Below are 17,223 nucleotides of genomic sequence, written 5' to 3' on the forward strand. Positions count from 1 at the left end.
TGCCGCATCGTCAGCGCCATCGCCCTCCACATCTCTGAGCTGAACTTCCCACAGTTTCAACCTGTACGTGCCCCGATCGGCCTGGCCGGAGAACAGGTCGAAGCTCCATCCATGCTTCGGACACGTGATGCCCGCCGAGAGCGCGATGCCAAAGTCCTCAATGTCGAACGGGGTACCGTTCGACAGAGGGTATGAAGAGTGAGGACATTTCTACGAGCTTGTTCAGCGATCGGATCGGAGTCAAGAAGAAGAGAAGGGAGGAGGGGGGGGGGGGGGGGGGGGGGGGGGGGAGAAGTGGAGCTGACGTTGTCTACGGCGTGGAACTTGCCTCTGTACTGAAAGACCAGCACCTGGTCTCCCTTTCTCAGAGAGGCGTTCAACTGCTCGTCCGGATTGTCCGGGAGCTGGACGGCTTGGCCTGATGTATCGTTGGCGTCGGGAGCGAGGAAGACCTTGCAGCCTGACTTCGGAGGCCCTCCTTCGGTGCGGACGACGGACTGCCCTGACAGCGCACCGCAGCCCGGATCCGTAATATTCACGAAGGACGAGGCCAGGCCAACCGAAAACCAGGCGGCTGCGCGGTCGGTGGAGGCAATGAAAGGGAGGGCCATATGTGCAAGGAGAGACGGAAACGATTAGCATAGAGACATCGATGCGGCCATCGTCCAGCACGCAGAGCTCAAAAGAGAAACGGATGGTCAGAAGGCTGCCATCAAGGACGCTGAAGATATGGAAGCTGTCTTCTGCGGAAACAAACAAAAATTTATTGGCGCAACCAATGTGCCCGAAGTCGTGTGCTATCAACATTCGATCTGGTCTGATTGGCGGTGCTGACAACTGCTCCCGTTCTGAGAACTCCAGGAACACGCCATCAAAAACGAAAAACCAGGCAGGCTGAGCGGAAACCTTCATGAAAGTTGATCCATTTGCACGACCGTGCCATATTTCACGTAACAGTCTGTTCATTACCTGGGGCCGTATCATAGCCACCAACATTTGCTGAGCGACTTTCTCCTGCGAAAAACAAGCAACCCAAACACCGACGCTATGCCTTGACACCAAAAACACATGGATCCTTAAATGCAAAAAATACTCTCGCGTCCACTTTCTATCAGACCTTCCTTCCCACAGCACCCCTTACTCGTTTAACGGGGTGCCTCAATCCACTTGTGGCATCCGTACCCATCACAGGAGCCGATCCCATGATGCTCGCCGGTGCGGGGATCTTGCTGGGTTTCTTGGCTGGACTGTTCAAACCATTTGCGATAAGACCGCCGTTTTCTTTGCCCTGAAGCACTGGAAGTGCAGACCCGAAAACACCGCCCAGCGAATTTACACTTGGGTTCAGGTTCAGCTTCTTCGGTGGAGGTAATTTGCTCTTTCTTTGGAATTTCTTCTCTTCTTCGTCCGCTGCTGTTAAGTTGGGCGGAACCTCCTCATTTGGAGCTGCTGCAGCTGGGGCAATCATGCTACGCTTCTTTTTTGCATTCGCACACGTAGCAGTGGCAATCTTGGGCTGTTTGTCGTCTTCAACATCATCGGGAAGTTGAATTGACTGAAGCACGTTTCTCGCTGGGGTGCCATTCACTCCACCTAATGACTTCAGTTTACGCATTCTCGGGGTTCCTTGGTTGGCTTTCTTCTTGGGTTCAGTTCTAGATATGACATCTTCTGTTAAAGGGGCCGTTGCATCGTCGGCTTCGAGGTCAGCAGTGGCGATGCTTGTTGCATATTCCGTAAGCTGTTCCCGCCACGTAACCGTCTTGACACCACGCTTGATAAATTTGTCTACGACAGGAGAGCTGTTGTCGACAATGGTTGCAAGAGCTTCAAGCTTGAGCTTCGCAAGACGTTGGGGAGCAGGGAGTGATGATCCCTTGTTTTTCTTAGTATTTCGTCTGACGAGATCGGCAAGCTGCTGTGCCTCTGTACGGTTCAGATTCACCTTCTCGCCACCGTCCGTGCGCACAGAAATCTTGCTGGGCGCAATACCTGTAGTTTGGTTTGAAAAGTGTGGCAACTTGGATCTTGTGCTTCGTGAGCTTCGTCGCCTTGGCGAGCCGGTCTGAATCTCCGCTGATAGCTCGTCTTGTTCTTCGTGGTCTAGAGCTGGGCGTGTGTTTAGGGGCTTTACAACTGGGCTGTTGAGAACCTTTTCGATATCAAGGCTGGATTCTATGGTGGCTCTAGATGCTCGTTGCGGGGATTGATTCGTGTCTTTGTCTTCGAGCGCTTGACGGGGTGATGCTAGCGCTTTTCTGACGACGTCGGAGTCCCGCCGATTCTGAAGAGATTCACGTCTAGAAACACTAGCCGTCTTCTTCTCTTTCGCAGCAGCAACGCGCCGCAAAAATGAGCTCAGCTTGGCTCTGTCATCTTCCAGATGCGTAAATGTATCTGTGCTGGTCTCAGTCAAGGTATCTGTAGCATCAGGATCCATAGACAGCTCATCGGGGCTGTTGTCAGGGGATTCATTATCCTTTGTTTCTTCTGTAGCATCCGGTGCCAGCGCCGAGTCTTCATACTCATCACCCGGCTCGGCGACTTCCAGGTGAATCTCGTTTTCTGTAACTCTAGCAGAAAGGTTTTCATTCTTAGCAAGAAGCGCGCCTAAATTAACCGTCTCGTCATTGAGGGATATCGTAAACGTCTCGGCTGAACTAGTATCAGCACAGCCAGTATTCGATTGCGTCGGAGACTGTTCTTCTTGCGGAGAATGGCATTCCTCATTACAAAATCCAAAGATATCCAATGAAGGATATATGATCGAGCGTACGGAGTTCTTTGCCCACGACTGTTCTCCAGCTTGAATTACGGCTGCCGTCCTCTCGGACTGCGATTCAGCCGCCTCCCCAACGGATCTTGAGATGAGCGAGTCTTCTGAGGAGTTCGTGCGATCAAGAGCGGGATACTGAACCGCGTCACTAAAAGTCTCAATTTGCTCGTCCACAGTGACAAAGCTCGCATCCTGAGACTCTTCCATCGTCGCGCCTGGGAGTGTTTTCTCGACATCCGAGGGTGAATCCTGAGCGATTTGTATGGGATATTTAACGGGCGAAATGGCAAAGTCTGCAGGTATTGGCTCCAAGCCCGCTTCATTGAGCAGCTGTGCCTCAGCCGCTTCACACATGGAGTCCTCCTGTTCTGATGTATCCTTATGATCTCGTTCCATATCAATCTCTCCGGGAGCGTCAGGCTGCTTGACTGTAGTTTCCTTTACAGGATCCTGAACTGCTTCTTTTATCTCTGAGACTTGAAGAACAGGCATAGCTGACGTGCCAAGGGCAAGGCTCGACAAAGGTTTCCCTAGTTGCCCAGGTTAGCTACGCAGCGCGCACGCTGCCAAGTGGAACTTGTACTTACGCCGGTAGCCACTCTTGCGCCTTTCATATCGCGTTGCACTGCTTTTCCTCTTGCCCGTGCTCCCACCGCTGCAGCCCGCCTTCACAGGGCTTGCAAGCCGGGACTTTTTCACGATCCTGACGGGAGATCTGTCTGCAGTCCCTGCAGCGATATCTACACCATCTTCTATCTTATTACGTTGTTTCCCTTGGCTCTCTGCTTCGAGAAGATCGGGCTGCCGTGAGCGCAGGCCATATCTCTTCCACACCGTTTTCACCTTGCCATCCGCGCCTCTTGACTGGGTTGCCTTGCGCTCCCATGCACGATGCGTCCTCGCCCGGGGCACATTGGCCGCGTCGAGTGCAGCAGCTTTCGAGGGGGTCCATAAGGCAGCGAATGCATTGCTACCAGCAGTCTTGCCAATATCAGCGTCTGGCGCGTTGGGAAGAGCGACGGGCACAAGGCCATGCATGTTGTTGTTGCTAAGATACTAGGTATATTTCAATGGTGCACACGAAATATACCGACTGGCTGATATGGCTATTGCATGGAGGTGAATTTGCTGCGAGGGAAGGCGCAATGGGACGTGATCGCGTGGGTCGTACTTGCGGTGTTGGGGTGTTGAAGGAAACGGGAAGCGGAAGCTGTGACCGAGGGACCGTGTAAACAAAGGAAGCTGCGACCTGGAAACTGTGTTGCGGGACTTGCCAATCCAACCTAACCTGTTTAGGCAAGTACGACCACGCGATTTCTCCAAACGCTTCCTCCACCCGCACCGGCTTTTCAGGACTCAAAGCACACGAGACAGCGTGGTATTCAAAATAGATAGAAACTCTTCGCAGCCGTAAGAAGATCCTTTTTGTCTCTGCCTTCAGTGTCTTAGTGCTGCTGAGTCGCGTCACACTCGTCGTGCAACTCTGCTTGTCGTCATGTGCGCCCTAGCAACAACATCCGCCTGCTTCTCCAGTTTTTGGGCGCCGTGTGATTCTAAGTCGACATCACCCATTGCTCAATCGCCGTAAAAACGGCTTGTAGCTGTCCATTCGTGCGACAAGAGTCTCGTTATTTCAACCTCTCTCTCCCTAAGAGTTAAGAATGTCGTTGTCACAAACACGCACTACCACAGTTGAACTGCAGCACCGCAACCTGGATGATCCAAACACTGAAAGCGGACAAGAAATCGTGTACCAGCAGCTCAAACCGGCAGATGGCGGTTTAGACGCTTGGAAGGTCCTCATTGCAGCTTTTCTCTTCGAAGCTCTAATGTGGGGCTTCCCCGTATGCTTCGGTGTCTTCCAAGAGTACTACTCTCACGTGCCCGCGTTCGCCGGGAAAAACGTTGCCATCATCGGGACAGTGGCCCAGGGCCTTGTCTACGTCCTCGCGCCTCTGAGCACAGCGCTCGTGAAGCGGTTCCCTAAGTTTCAGCGCCATTTTATATGGGCGGGATGGATCGTCTGCATTGTAGCGCTGGGAGCCGGGTCGCTGGCTACCCAGCTTGCTGGGCTGGTGGCCACGCAGGGATTGATGTATGGACTGGGCTTCGTTACTCTGTATTGGCCGATTGTGAGCATGGTCAACGAATGGTGGGTTGCTAGGAAGGGATTTGCGTTTGGGTTGATTATGGGTGCTGCTGGTATGTCGATTCTCTGTAAATCCGCTGTAGACACGAAAGGAAAAACTAATTGCATTAACACCCAACTTAGGGGCTGCAGGCGCGATACTACCGTTTGTCTTCCAAGCTCTTTTAAACAGGTATGGCTACAAGACAACTTTACAAGCTACGGCTGTTGCTATGGTCATTCTCACCGGTCCATTGATCGCGTTTTGCAAGCCACGTCTGCCAGCAAGCGAGCAAAGCACCCTCGCCCACATGGACTGGTCTTTCAGCAAGGACGTTTACTTCTGGACATACACGATATCAACTACTATCCAAGGGCTCGGTCTGTTCTTTCCGTCTATATTTCTAGCATCCTATGCGACCGATATTGGTCTCAACAACATGATGGGCGCGCTTCTGCTATCCGTCCTCGCCGTTGCGCAGTTTGCGGGACAATGTGTGTTCGGTGCGCTGTCCGACAGACAATCCTTCTCAGTGACTGTCCTGGCGATGATTTGTTCCGTGATGGCGGCTATGGCTGCATTTTTGCTGTGGGGATTTGGCAAATCCTTGGTCATGTTGCTCTTCTTCAGCATCGTGTTCGGCTTCTTTGGATATGGGTTCAGCTCAATGAGATCGGCCATGGCGAGACGAATCACCAACGATCCCACGACCTTGATGGCGCTGCAGTCAATCCTCAACGGCAGTTTGGGGTGGGGGAACATATTGGTGGGCCCGATCAGTGCAAAGCTCATTCATAATTCCAAGAACAAGGGAGGATATGGGCTGAGCAAATACGAAGATCTCATTTACTTCACCGGCAGTTGCATGCTAGGTAGTGCAGTTGTTCTGCTGCTTCCGTATTTCCGTTTATTGCCGCGAAGAATGTGAATACGATCAATCTCATCAACGAAGTCAATTCTTGTTCGTAAAGGACAGTATTCGTCCAGCAGAACTGGTGTCGAAGCTTATCGTTCAACTTATCTTCAGAAAAGATTTTCCTCCATCCGATCCATACGAAGCCATGCGTAAAGTTATATGAATTCCAGCATGAACCTGCCTATTGAATGCGTCCAACCAAATTTCGTTTGATGTTATGAATTAACGTGTATTAACTATCCTGGCTTTGATTGATGTCCAACGAGGCGCGCTAGGCAGGGTTGGGACTTTGCGGAGCTCGATTAGGAAGTCCTGGAGAATCTCGTGCCCGCGAATCCAAGACTGGCATCAGAATTCGTCAACCAGGAACGCTCTCCTCGACTCAATTCGCCCTCCGACGACCGAGAAGCTCTTTAACGTGACACATCGCGTCGAAAACGTAGGAGACTGTCTCTTGCTCTGCGCGGCCGGCTCGCATCCCGCACGCATCGCAAGCTTTTGCATTCGAGTTTGCCCGTCAACGTCCGCACGCATTTCCCATCGAGCTACGCAGCGTACGGTCACAGCCGAGACGTTCACGCTATCGACGCATACCTCGAAGGAAAAAAAAAAGGACTTAGACTCAACAATGGTTCCAAAGCCTCCAGGCTCGTCCGCGGTCAGCATCCAGAAGGCGCCGCGGCTACCGCCGCTGCCGCGCCTCAAGGTCAAGAAGCCGAACAAGACGCTGGAAAGCCCATGCATGGGTATCATGTCCTCGGTGCTGGGGTGCTGGGCGTCGAGCGGACAGGGCGCGAAAGCGTGCGCGGTTCTGGAGCAGCAGTTGCGGATATGCATGGACCAGAAGGTATGTCTCGTCGGCCCTGCTCGTCAGGCGACGGCGGCCTATTGCTGACACCACACGGAACAGGCGACGACGAAGCCACAGGGGAACAACATCAACTACCATCTGCAACGATTCTACTCGCGTGTCGTTGGGCCGGAGAAGAAGAAGAAATAGACGGGACAGGTGTTGGGCGATCGTGTCTTTAATGTTTAGCGGCATAGTTTATTTTACTTTTTTTTACAGGCGCCTTTTGTCCGCGGACGTCCTTGGGCGCATGTGTGCTCAGAGTGTAAGATAATACGCACTGTCGATATGAATGAAACTCTGCTATCAAGAGCGTGACTTGCTTCGAATTTGGGCATCAGAATTGGAAGGCATTTGAAACGTTCAAGCACGGCTCCCCCTCGCACACAGTTGAATCGCGACGGGGACAACGTGAGCCTGCCATTGAGAGACACGATGTGGAATGTGAATGGTGGGGAAAAAAGCCTTTGAATGATTGAAAGAGGTGACTTGTCGGACTGGGAGATGGAAGTGATTCGATAGCATTTACATAGACTAATCGGTTCTGGTATCAATAAGAAGTCTCCCGCTCGAGACACGTCCGCACGCTCTCAAGAGAGTGGCAGCTTCTGGAAATAAACAAGAATAAACTCCCAAACCATTTCCTACAGCAGAAGTGACCGACATTCGAGGGGTGGGGGGTGCGGTGCATGCTTATCTTTCAATGCAATCGTTGTACAATTATGTAGAGAGAAAAATAAAAGAGGTCCCGAGTCCAGTTGAGCAAGTTACACCGAGACGACGCAATTGAAAGCTCGTCGAACGTTTGACGATCAACCTTGCCACATCTCATCCTCGTCAGGCACCTCATCCTCCTCCATAAGCACCCTTTGGCCTTGCGCCTTGATGCGCTCCTTTCTCATCTTGCGGCTCATGAGGCCAGGAGTGACGGGAGTGATGGGCGTAAAGGGCATGTACGGGGTGTACGGCGTCATGGGCACGCCCGTCCTCGGCGTCCTGGCCGTCAACGGGCCACGACCGATCCGGTCGTTCTTACGCTCCAGGATGGTCTGCTTCACAGGGCCGGGAGACATCGGGTAATCCCCGCTGCTGTTCTGGAAGGCCCGGAGCGGCAGCGTGCCTCCCACGGGTGACCGATTGGCCTTTGGCGACGATGGGAGAGATATCTGGAGAGTTGGTCTTGACGCTGGGAGAGGCCGTGGCTCGTCCAAGCGCTCTCGGGAGTAGTCCTCGCTTTCGTTGGTGGCAAATGTCTTGGCAGACATTGGCTCAGCGTAGCCATGTGGAGCACCGGCAGGTGTAGTCGGCGACAGCGGCTGTCTATCCTCCGCGTTGGCGTCGCTGTTGCCACCGATGCGAAGATTCTTGATCGCCTGCAGCTTCTTGGACTTGTTGCTCGATGACGAGTCGTTCCCTGAGCTCTTGGGCGGTATCTGCATGTGGACATGTTTGGGCGGCGGACTCGCTGGATACATGTCGTCTGGCAGCTCAACGCGGCCTGGAGAGAAGGGGGTCATTGGGGTGGCAGGCTGGTGGCTGCTTGTGAAGCTGTATGCACCCGGAGACGGGAACGACGGGTAGATTGCCCGATACGGTGACTTGGGTACGCCCTGGGAATTCATGCTACGAGGGCTGCGTGGGCTGTTAGGAATCTCCCTTGGCGGCAACTCCGAAATCTGCACCCGCAGGTTCTTGCGGGCGTCGGGCGCTGGTGGGAGCTTGGGTCCGGCCGCAGAGATTGCGTCCGTTGTCGTGACGGCGGATCGCATCGACTCCCTCGATTCAGCTTTGGAGATGCGAGCCTGCGATCTCCGCGCCTCTTCGTGCTTGGCCACCGCGGCGTAAAGCCGGTCCATTTCTTGCTGCGCGGCCTCCCTGTCCTTCTGTATGACCCGATCGTCGAAGCTGTTTACAGACTCGATGCCAGGACTTTTGGGATAATCCGGGTGGGGGCTCTTGTTGCTGCTCGAGTGGCTCAAGTGCTTCAGGCCCTTCCTAAACCAGCTGCCATGGCTGGGCGCGGGACTGGCCAGTCCGTAGTCACTCTTGTTCATCATTTCAATCTCCTTCAGTGCGCCGGTGGCCTGCTCGGCTCTCTTTCGCAAACGCCGACCCCAGGTTAGAAGAAGCGTTCCGGTCGCAACAAGAAAGAAGATGTACGCTCCCACCAGTCCGCAGATCTGGGCGGGAAGTTTGCTCTTGTTGCGGATCGCGTTGAACGAGAGCGGAGGTCCACACTCGGGAGGCAGCGCGGGCCAATTGTCGATGTCTACGTCCCAGAAGCCCGTCCGGTGGAAACGTGTGCAGGTCACTGTCGCGGAAGCAGCAGTCACAACGACTGTTCCCTGGGCGTTGGCGATCGACAGAAGAAGCGGAGCGGTAAGTAGAGCTGCTGCCCTCCGTAGCATTATGCCTGGAAGAAGGGACAAGAGAAGGAGAGCCAGTACATGCGGGATGTGAGCGTGCCTCTTATGGGGCGTGTGATGATCGGGTGTTCCTCAGTCTGGACAGTCAGGAGAGAGGCGTTGCCAGCAGTGATAGCGAAAGTGCGTTGGAAGAGACGACGCGAATGAGGCCATGCTTAAGGACGAGGGTGTCTCCATCTTGCTGGTCGTGAGTGGCATGCTTGCGGTGAATGCAAACGGGCATGTGCAGCAATATGGGCGCTATGCCTGATGATTGGGCGATGTCGTCGTCCTCATGTAGTTAGAGCGTGATCCAACACGATTAGTGGCCGACGCGGGCGCTTAGCAGCAGGAACCTGCATGGATCTCGCTCGCCAGCAGCGCAGCAAATCCTCTCGACTCTCGTCTTCTCTCTGCCCGTTGGATCTTTTCGAGTCCTCCGGTTCTGTCGCTAGCCGAGCGTACAGGAGGTTGGCTCGCGGAATCTTGCGCAGCCGCCCATCGTCACCTACGCCGGGCTCATTCTCTTCGCTTTGCGGCAATGGCGAGAACGAAAGTCTTTTGAGACCGTCGGCGAGTCTGGTCAGCAGCGTGCAGTCCATGCAGACGTGCAGCTACCCCAGCCGCCAGGAACCGCTCTGTTTCCTTGCTATTCGTTGCTGATATACCAGATGGTGGCAAAGTCAGTGTCGTCCTGCAAGTTCGTGAGCAAGAGCTGTATGACTCTGTCCCGGCATCGACAGCTGAATTCCTCCCTCTCACGCGCCAGTTTTCTGTTCCACAGCTGTATCGCTGCCCCAATGTCTGCATCCAGGGCGTGGTTGAACGCCTGTCTAGTTGCTTGGAAGTGTGCACTGAAGAAGCGCTGCACGTGATTCCACACGGCGATGCGGTATATATAAGACGCATAGTCCGAACCGTATCTTCTCTTGTTCTCTGCCGTGATGGCGCATTGCCTCTGGTACTCTTCTCGCTGAATGTATGCCTCGATCTCGTCCAAGGCTATTGACTCGAAGAGGACGTGTTGGCGGATTTCCGCGGGGAAGTCTAGGAAACTCACGCCGGGCATAACGACGATTCAGATTTTAATGCAACCTTTGAAGTCTGATGTTGATGTTTGCGTGGATGTGTAGTGCACGAAAAATCTCTTTTCATCATTTGCGTGCTACTTGGTTGCTGCGCGTAGTTTGGCTCTCTCGCCGTTTTGAGGCACCCGCTACCATGGTAATTGATTCCAGCCCGCACTTCGGGGCGAAGGCGGTGGGAGAGTCGCAAGGTCATACATGTGCTACCGATCTCCATACCTTATGCACCGTATTATGCGAATCTAAGACTTCAATCGAGCGTTCTGCAACGTTGTTGCTGCTAGGATACAGGCTTGCGCTTGAGGATGCTGTCGTCCCAACAGTCATCTTCGACTCGGAGGAAATAGCCAACAGTCTGTGTGAACCTTAGAAAGGAAAATGTGCGTCGTGTGAAGATGAGTCATCATCATAAAGTGATACCACAGCTGTAGTGAATTGACATCAATAGGCGGGTTGCATTCCCATGATAGGAACAAACCCATTCGTTGCAAAAATACCAGACTTGTTATTCTACTCTGTCATTTTCAAAACGCAGAGGAAAGGGAAGGAAATTCAAGTGCATTGGAATGTTGAGATTCCAATAGATATTTCGGAATTAGCTTCACAGTTGCGCGCGCGGTTCGTGCTCCAATATCTGCTTCAGCCTCTTGCATGCAAATCCCAAAAGTGGAGAGGAGGGGTAGTCAGGATCAACACGGTCCTGGACAACTCGCCAGTGTACTCATCAAATGAACACTGACCCTCTCCCATGCTTGATGATCTAGAGTCCGCATCTCAGAGCGAGTCGTGAAAAGGTATGAGCGATCACGATGAGGACGGGCATGCTGTTTCGGCTACAATAGGCCGGGACGAAGCAGCGTGGCATTTCGAATCGAAGGGGAACCATCGCAACTTTGGATTTGCATATGATCCGACGATTGACTGCCCCCTCAAGATTGGAGTTTCCACAGGCGCATACATCAGCACCGTCAGCTCTCAATCCGCGCTTGTCATCATCGACATGCAGAACTACTTCCTCTCTGATGCGATGGGGCGAGCTCGAGGTGCAGGCCATGTCGCAGCCGAAAATTTGATCAGATACGCCATCCCAGCCGCGAGGAAAGCGGGAATTCGCATCGTGTGGTTGAATTGGGGGCTAACGGATGAAGACATGGAGACCATGCCGCCGGCTGTGAGCCGGTGCTTCGGTTTTGTCGGCCGTGCTGGCCACCACCTAGACCAGCACGTAGTGTTAGACCGGCACGGCTTTCTGAGGACGGATCGCACATACGGAGGCCTTGGCTCCGAGATGGGTCGAGTCACCATTTCGGCGGCTGAAGGCGGTCCCAAAGAAATGGATGCTGGCCGGCTTTTGTATCGTGGCTCCTGGAATGCAGCCTTATTTCCACCGCTAGCGCCACACTACAGGCCCGGCGAAGGCGATGCGTGGATACATAAGAACCGCATGTCAGGAATGTGGGGTTCTGATTCGCTGCTGCAGAAATATTTGCAGCATAACCGTCTGACGACATTGTTCTTCGGCGGCGTTAACACGGATCAGTGCGTCGGTAGCACGCTTATGGACGCATTCAGCCTTGGATACAATTGTATCCTGCTTAAAGACGGGTGCGGTACGACTAGTCCACAGTATGCGCATGATGCTTGGGAATTCAATTGCGAGAACTCCTTTGGATTTGTGACAACATGCCAAAGTCTCTGGGAAGCAGTTTCACATCAGCTGTCAAGAGATGGATCTTCTCAACCATCTTGACTGGCGTTGAACTTTTTGGTTTTCAATTTTTTTTTCTATATTCATTTTCATGATTTTCATTTTACTTTTTTTATTGCTTGCTTGCTTTATCATTGCTCTTACCTTGAGGGAGACATGAGATCACAATGAGACTCGAATACGTACGTTAAGTGTCTGAGGATGACCCTGTCTGTAGATCGAATCTTGAGGAGTCTGTAATTGAATCATTATATGAGAGCAAACGGATATGTTATCTTACAAGTTCTCTCCGCTATCACTTCACATTCACTGTTTGAATACTGGCTCAAGACCCTTTGTGCCGTCATTCGAAAGTTGCCGTACACTACATCAAACATCGTTTTCCGCGACCGCAACCTGTGCTTCAGCAGGTCTCATACAGAAGACATGGATGGCCATGTCAACGCGATCCATTGAAAATACGGTGGGTGCAGCCATGGTGCAGAGACGCCTGGCCTCGAGCCCAGGAACTTTGAAGTCTCTGACGCCATCACTATTGGCATCAAGATGCAAGCTTATCAATTCAATTGAATTCGGGACATTTTCCAGCTTTATTCCATGAGATAAAGTCGTCTAATCGAAACTTCAGCAATTGGATCTACTGTGAACGCTCGGATCTGGCCTCTGAAATCCTAAAGTTCCACATTCATATTCTCAACAATTGCTGAAGAATCCGAAACATTGGATGAAAAGCCAGCAGGATATTCGGGCACTCGATGTCTTGACCAGGATCAGGTAGGCTTCGTGGCACATGTTACTAGTTACATAACTAACTTAAGGCGAGCTGTAGCTTATGGAATAGAGGTTGGCTATCTCTTCTGGGGACGAACATGAGATCCTAAACCCAGAGACGGGGGATAGACCGAGAAGACAGTTATGCCGATGATCGTTCATGTTCAGGCTATCTTCAATTGCCGTGGATAGGCGTCGTCCTTCTACTCGGCACGACTGATGAAGTACGACAGCGAGTTCTGGCCGTGTTTCAATGGGCGCGCTAGTACAAAAATGGCCTAGGGCATTTGCCTCCATTCATCCTTCATCCTTGCCGGCTCTGAGTTGTCGTCTTGACCGGATAAGTTACGTTACTCGTCAGGCCTCTTGTCTTATTGTCGTCATGAAAACACATCCTGCTCACTGTTTCACTGCTCGACAGCAATAATGACCGCTCAAACTCCAGGCTTTGGTCAGCGTCAGTATTGGGAAGATCGATATACGAAGAATCCTAAAGCTTATGACTGGCTCAATGGACCGGGCATTCTCGACAAAGCCCTCGATAGCGCTCTTGCGAGTGCCCAAGGCAGTGCTCCGCGTATTCTACACATAGGCTGCGGGAACTCAGAATTGTCTTTCAATTTGCGGTTCAAGGTCCGAGATCCGAACCAGGTCCACAATGTTGATTTCTCCTCCGTGGTTATCGACTGGGGCAGAGAACGAGAGAAATCAATGTTTGATAGTCGATGGGAAGACGAATCGGGCGGATCCTCCTCCGCCGCTGCAGCGTCAGAGCCCAAGATGCCGATGATGAAATGGGACGAGGTCGATCTCCTTTCGTTGCAATCCGTCATCTCGAACTGCATGTTAGGAGGCTACTCCGTTATCATCGATAAGTCTACGTGTGATGCGATTGCTTGCGCTGCGACTGCAGAAATCTCTATACCGTACTTTTTGTACACAGACAGGGACGGTGCCGAGACACGGATTGACATTGCGGATTCGTACACTGGCACCGTCAACGCAGTGCAGCTGTTGGCTGTTCACCTCGCTCTTGTCGCCGCCCCAAAGGCTCGATGGATAGCCTACTCGTATTCAAGTACGCGCTTCTGGTTCCTGGACCCCGATTTTGAGCAGACAGCTGAAGATGAGGAGAGCCTCTTTCCTTTGCATCCAGGCTTACCGAAACCGAAGGATCTGTGGGTCATTATTGAGCGTCAGGAGATTGCAAAGCCGTATGGGACGAGCAGCGCTGATGATGCACATTATCTGTACGTTCTGGAAAGAACCTCTGTTGCTCTGAAAGCAAGAAGCCTGGCTCGTACCGAGGCCGAGGAAGATTGATGGCATCGTGCCCAAACTCGTTTCAACTGTATACCTAGCCTTCTCCTTAGGCGGTTTGCGCGGATTGATACACCTTGATTTTGATTATGATGAACGTGCTGATGGATGATACGATTTGACAATGACTAAAAATACAGAGTCATTCGGTCAGCCATGCATGGCTAGGCTAATGAAGACATGTTCCGAAAGAATATATTCCAATTGCGTTCGTAAATCTGCCATCGGAGTAAATCATGACTGGCTGCTGTTTTTGGAAAAACCTTGCTTTCCCCGCATCCTGCAGCTGCATGTGCTTTAAACAAGTACAATAAACCTTTGTATCATGCTTTCCTCGCAGCTGCTTAGAACCAAATGGAGAACTTAAGGTAATTTGGGCATCACTCTATTTCTACCATATAACCATGGCTCTTTCAATTTCACGCCCAAAGGTCTCTTTCTTTACCCAAGGTCGAAGGCTACCTCATAGACATTCCTACATCATCGTCGACCAATGTTATGTTCAATACAAGGCATCTCCTTCCCCCAAGCCCAAAGCGCCACCTATATTATTCATACACGGGGGCGGCCTCTCAGGAGCTCAATGGGAGTCCACACCGGATCTTAGGCCCGGCTGGTCATGCCTAGGAAACGATCAAGGCTACGACACCTACCTGCTTGACACAGTCGACAATGGTCGGTCTGCCAGGGCGCCGGATCATATACGCCCAGACGCGCATATCGAGCACCGCACGGCAAAGGAGCTATGGACAAACTTCCGTTTTGGAGAGGCCGACAAGTTCGATTCGAGAAAGCCATTTAACGACGGCCAATTTCCGGTCGAGCATTTAGACGCGCTGGTTGCGAGCCAGACGTCGCGGAGGCGAACCAACGACCAAGCGGAAGCGAGGGGGATCGTGGACGTTTTAGCTAAAATTGGAGAATGCTGGCTTATCGCCCACAGTCACGGCGCCGCACTCGTCATGGATGCCCTCGGCAATCCTGCGCTCAGGACAACGGTTCTAGGCAACGTGAAGCGCATGGTGCTGGTAGAGCCCGGAGGGACGAGCTCGGCCAAAAATTTAACCCAGGAAATACCGACGCTCGTGGTGTGGGGCGACTATATTGACGACCACGACAGGTGGCCGAAGATCATGAAGCCATTCAAGACGTCCAGTGCAAAAATGCTCAGATTACCCGATCTGGGGATCAGGGGAAACAGTCATTTCCCGATGAGCGATAAGAACAGCGATCACGTGTTCAAGATTGTGTTGGATTGGCTCGAAAAGTGAAACCGTTGTATTGAATTTGCGATACTATGGAGGTAATGACTGTCTTGCGACATTCCAATTCCAGGCCGTGTTAGAATGGCTTGGATATAGCACACCCTTCTGCTGTTGAAAGCGGAGGGCCAAATCGATCACCTTAACCGTAGCTCGAAAGCAAGTATGGAGATCAAGGAAAGAATGAATTAAATACAATGAGGTTTTTTTTTTTGGTCTTGAAAGCTGGGAATGACTTAATAGTCATCGCCACGAGACACAATTTCCTTGCATTCGGGACGCAGCAGTATAGTCTGATGATATCGAATCAGTAAAGAATCAGGCCATGTCAAATTATTCACTTACGTGTTCGAACTGAGCGACAAAGCTGCCGGGAACATCGCTCAGCGGTCCATATTGCTCGACAATGCCCTGTCTCACCAGCTCCTTCAGCGGCAGAAGGTAGTTCTTCACACCCACTCGCTCAAGATATCTCTTCGCGAACACAATGGTGCCAAAGTTCTCATCGATGGTCTTGAGCAGCGACCTTGCTCCTGGGTGGCGCACCTGCGCAGCAGTGGCGCATTCGTTTCGACCGTACCCATACACACCGACATCATCGAAGAGGTATGCCCGCCCTGTTGAGCCAAACGTTTCGATGGCAAACACCTCACCCTCCTCCATACGCTGCTTGCTGGATGTCTTGACGAACGGAATTTGCTTTCTGCCGTGGATCTTGTAGCGCAAGATGTCGTGACCTGTGATGTTACGCACGGCTTTCACAGGAATAGGCTTGCCGGGCTTGAGCTCCACCTCGTAGCTTTCCATCGCTTCTTGGATGCATGAGCTGATATGGCTGATGCGCGCATCAACACCCGCTTCACGTAGTCCCGTGTTCGTAGCATCTTTAACAGACGCCAGGAGATTGTCGTACACGGGGTTCCAAGATAGGGTAAATGCGCTGTCCACGATTCTGCCATTGACGTGAACGCCAAAATCAACGCTTAGGACGTCATCTTGCTGGAGAACAATGTCCTTCGCGCCGGCGTTTGGCGTCCAGTGCGCCGCCACGTTGTTCACGCAGAATCCAGCCGGGAATCCCATGCCGGACCGGAGCGGCGAACCCGGCTCGACAGCGGGGTTCCCAAGAAGGGCGCGCACGCTGTCCTCGAGTTCATGCGCAACCTCTGTGAGGGACACGCCCGGCTTAGCGTGCTTCTGCGTCCAGGCACGGACTTGGCGGTGGACTTCCGCGGCTTTGCGGTAGTCGCGCAGGAAGTCGTCGTCCATGTCGGCAAGGCGCTGCATATAGCGCGCCTCTTCTGCGATGGTACGCTGGGTATTGTCATTCTTGCCGTCGTAGTCGACCAATTCACCAGGCGGGTAATCCTCCTTCGGAAATAGCTTCGTAAGTTCCACGCTTGGTGGAGATGTTTGGGTGGAGGGCAAAGCACTCGACTTCGTCTTCTTCTTTTTCTTCTTATTAGGCTTGCGCTTCTTCTTTTTCTTCTGATCGTCTGCTTGCGAAACATGAGCTTGATTGCCCTCGTTGACACGGAAGATCCACAAACCATTTGCAAGTCCGTCCTCGGTCCTTAAGGCGGCTCCTTCGTCGTCATCATCGTCATCATCTTCTCCTCCAAGATCGTCTTGAATGATTCCGGTGGAATTGACTGCGCCTGATCCATCGACGATGTCGATAGCTCCTGTTCCAGGAGCGCCTTTGTTACAGAATCAGCGGATTGATGATCGTATCTTCGTGTGATGCATACCATAAGCATCTCTGCGATGCGTTTCTGGCGTCTTTGAACCCATTGATGCTCACTGCCTAGGCTCATCCGATAGTCAAGCTGTTCGCTCTGCGTGTTTTAAGTATACTTTTCAAAGTGTTTCAGACACAAGGAATCTGACGATCAGTTGCGGGGCTCGAAATCAGTGCAATGGGGATATGTCCCGCGAGGCGCCAGCGTATATCTGAGACCCAGTCGGTACAAAAACTACACAGAGACCTCATTTCCTCTT

At 52.3% G+C, this 17,223-nt stretch overlaps 10 protein-coding genes across 10 annotated transcripts in view; 5 read left to right on the forward strand and 5 right to left on the reverse strand.

The window, feature by feature from the left end:
* PV09_08919 (uncharacterized protein) overlaps window positions 1-611 on the reverse strand; it is a gene marked incomplete at both ends in the record, with an annotated part of 1,053 nt that extends 442 nt beyond the window's left edge. The window contains one exon of the mRNA XM_016362895.1: window positions 306-611. Within this exon, the coding sequence (XP_016209244.1) occupies window positions 306-611 (306 nt within the window). The remainder of the gene's footprint in view (window positions 1-305) is intronic.
* Window positions 612-1,111: 500 nt separating this feature from the next.
* On the reverse strand, window positions 1,112-3,814 carry PV09_08920 (uncharacterized protein; the record flags this gene model as incomplete). The annotated part of the gene is made up of 2 exons (XM_016362896.1): window positions 1,112-3,306; window positions 3,364-3,814. The coding sequence occupies 2 exons, from the start codon at window positions 3,812-3,814 to the stop codon at window positions 1,112-1,114; spliced, it is 2,646 nt and encodes an 881-aa protein (XP_016209245.1).
* Window positions 3,815-4,360: 546 nt separating this feature from the next.
* On the forward strand, window positions 4,361-5,833 carry PV09_08921 (uncharacterized protein; the record flags this gene model as incomplete). The annotated part of the gene is made up of 2 exons (XM_016362897.1): window positions 4,361-4,978; window positions 5,049-5,833. Exons 1-2 carry the CDS (start codon window positions 4,438-4,440, stop codon window positions 5,831-5,833), a joined length of 1,326 nt encoding a protein of 441 aa, XP_016209246.1. The 5' UTR covers window positions 4,361-4,437.
* Window positions 5,834-6,180: 347 nt separating this feature from the next.
* PV09_08922 (uncharacterized protein) lies at window positions 6,181-7,277 on the forward strand. Its single transcript, XM_016362898.1, has 2 exons — window positions 6,181-6,668; window positions 6,732-7,277. Exons 1-2 carry the CDS (start codon window positions 6,450-6,452, stop codon window positions 6,819-6,821), a joined length of 309 nt encoding a protein of 102 aa, XP_016209247.1. The 5' UTR covers window positions 6,181-6,449; the 3' UTR covers window positions 6,822-7,277.
* Window positions 7,135-9,322, reverse strand: PV09_08923 (uncharacterized protein). Its single transcript, XM_016362899.1, has one exon. The coding sequence runs from the start codon at window positions 9,077-9,079 to the stop codon at window positions 7,484-7,486; it is 1,596 nt and encodes a 531-aa protein (XP_016209248.1). The 5' UTR covers window positions 9,080-9,322; the 3' UTR covers window positions 7,135-7,483.
* A 403-nt stretch (window positions 9,323-9,725) lies between these two features.
* PV09_08924 (uncharacterized protein) lies at window positions 9,726-10,145 on the reverse strand (the record flags this gene model as incomplete). Its single annotated transcript, XM_016362900.1, has 1 exon — window positions 9,726-10,145. One exon carries the CDS (start codon window positions 10,143-10,145, stop codon window positions 9,726-9,728), a length of 420 nt encoding a protein of 139 aa, XP_016209249.1.
* A 701-nt stretch (window positions 10,146-10,846) lies between these two features.
* On the forward strand, window positions 10,847-12,099 carry PV09_08925 (uncharacterized protein). Its single transcript, XM_016362901.1, has one exon. It carries the CDS (start codon window positions 10,958-10,960, stop codon window positions 11,909-11,911), a length of 954 nt encoding a protein of 317 aa, XP_016209250.1. The 5' UTR covers window positions 10,847-10,957; the 3' UTR covers window positions 11,912-12,099.
* A 967-nt stretch (window positions 12,100-13,066) lies between these two features.
* On the forward strand, window positions 13,067-13,963 carry PV09_08926 (uncharacterized protein; the record flags this gene model as incomplete). The annotated part of the gene is made up of 1 exon (XM_016362902.1): window positions 13,067-13,963. One exon carries the CDS (start codon window positions 13,067-13,069, stop codon window positions 13,961-13,963), a length of 897 nt encoding a protein of 298 aa, XP_016209251.1.
* Window positions 13,964-14,364: 401 nt separating this feature from the next.
* PV09_08927 (uncharacterized protein) lies at window positions 14,365-15,416 on the forward strand (the record flags this gene model as incomplete). Its single annotated transcript, XM_016362903.1, has 1 exon — window positions 14,365-15,416. One exon carries the CDS (start codon window positions 14,365-14,367, stop codon window positions 15,229-15,231), a length of 867 nt encoding a protein of 288 aa, XP_016209252.1. The 3' UTR covers window positions 15,232-15,416.
* PV09_08928 (methionine aminopeptidase, type II) lies at window positions 15,177-17,109 on the reverse strand. The gene is made up of 4 exons (XM_016362904.1): window positions 16,974-17,109; window positions 16,773-16,922; window positions 15,568-16,718; window positions 15,177-15,515 (listed from the first exon to the last, which is right to left on the reverse strand). The coding sequence occupies exons 1-4, from the start codon at window positions 17,014-17,016 to the stop codon at window positions 15,459-15,461; spliced, it is 1,401 nt and encodes a 466-aa protein (XP_016209253.1). The 5' UTR covers window positions 17,017-17,109; the 3' UTR covers window positions 15,177-15,458.
* Window positions 17,110-17,223: the final 114 nt, after the last annotated feature.

The sequence above is a fragment of the Verruconis gallopava genome (assembly GCF_000836295.1).
Source record: "Verruconis gallopava strain CBS 43764 unplaced genomic scaffold supercont1.50, whole genome shotgun sequence".
Taxonomy (NCBI): Eukaryota; Fungi; Ascomycota; class Dothideomycetes; order Venturiales; family Sympoventuriaceae; genus Verruconis; species Verruconis gallopava.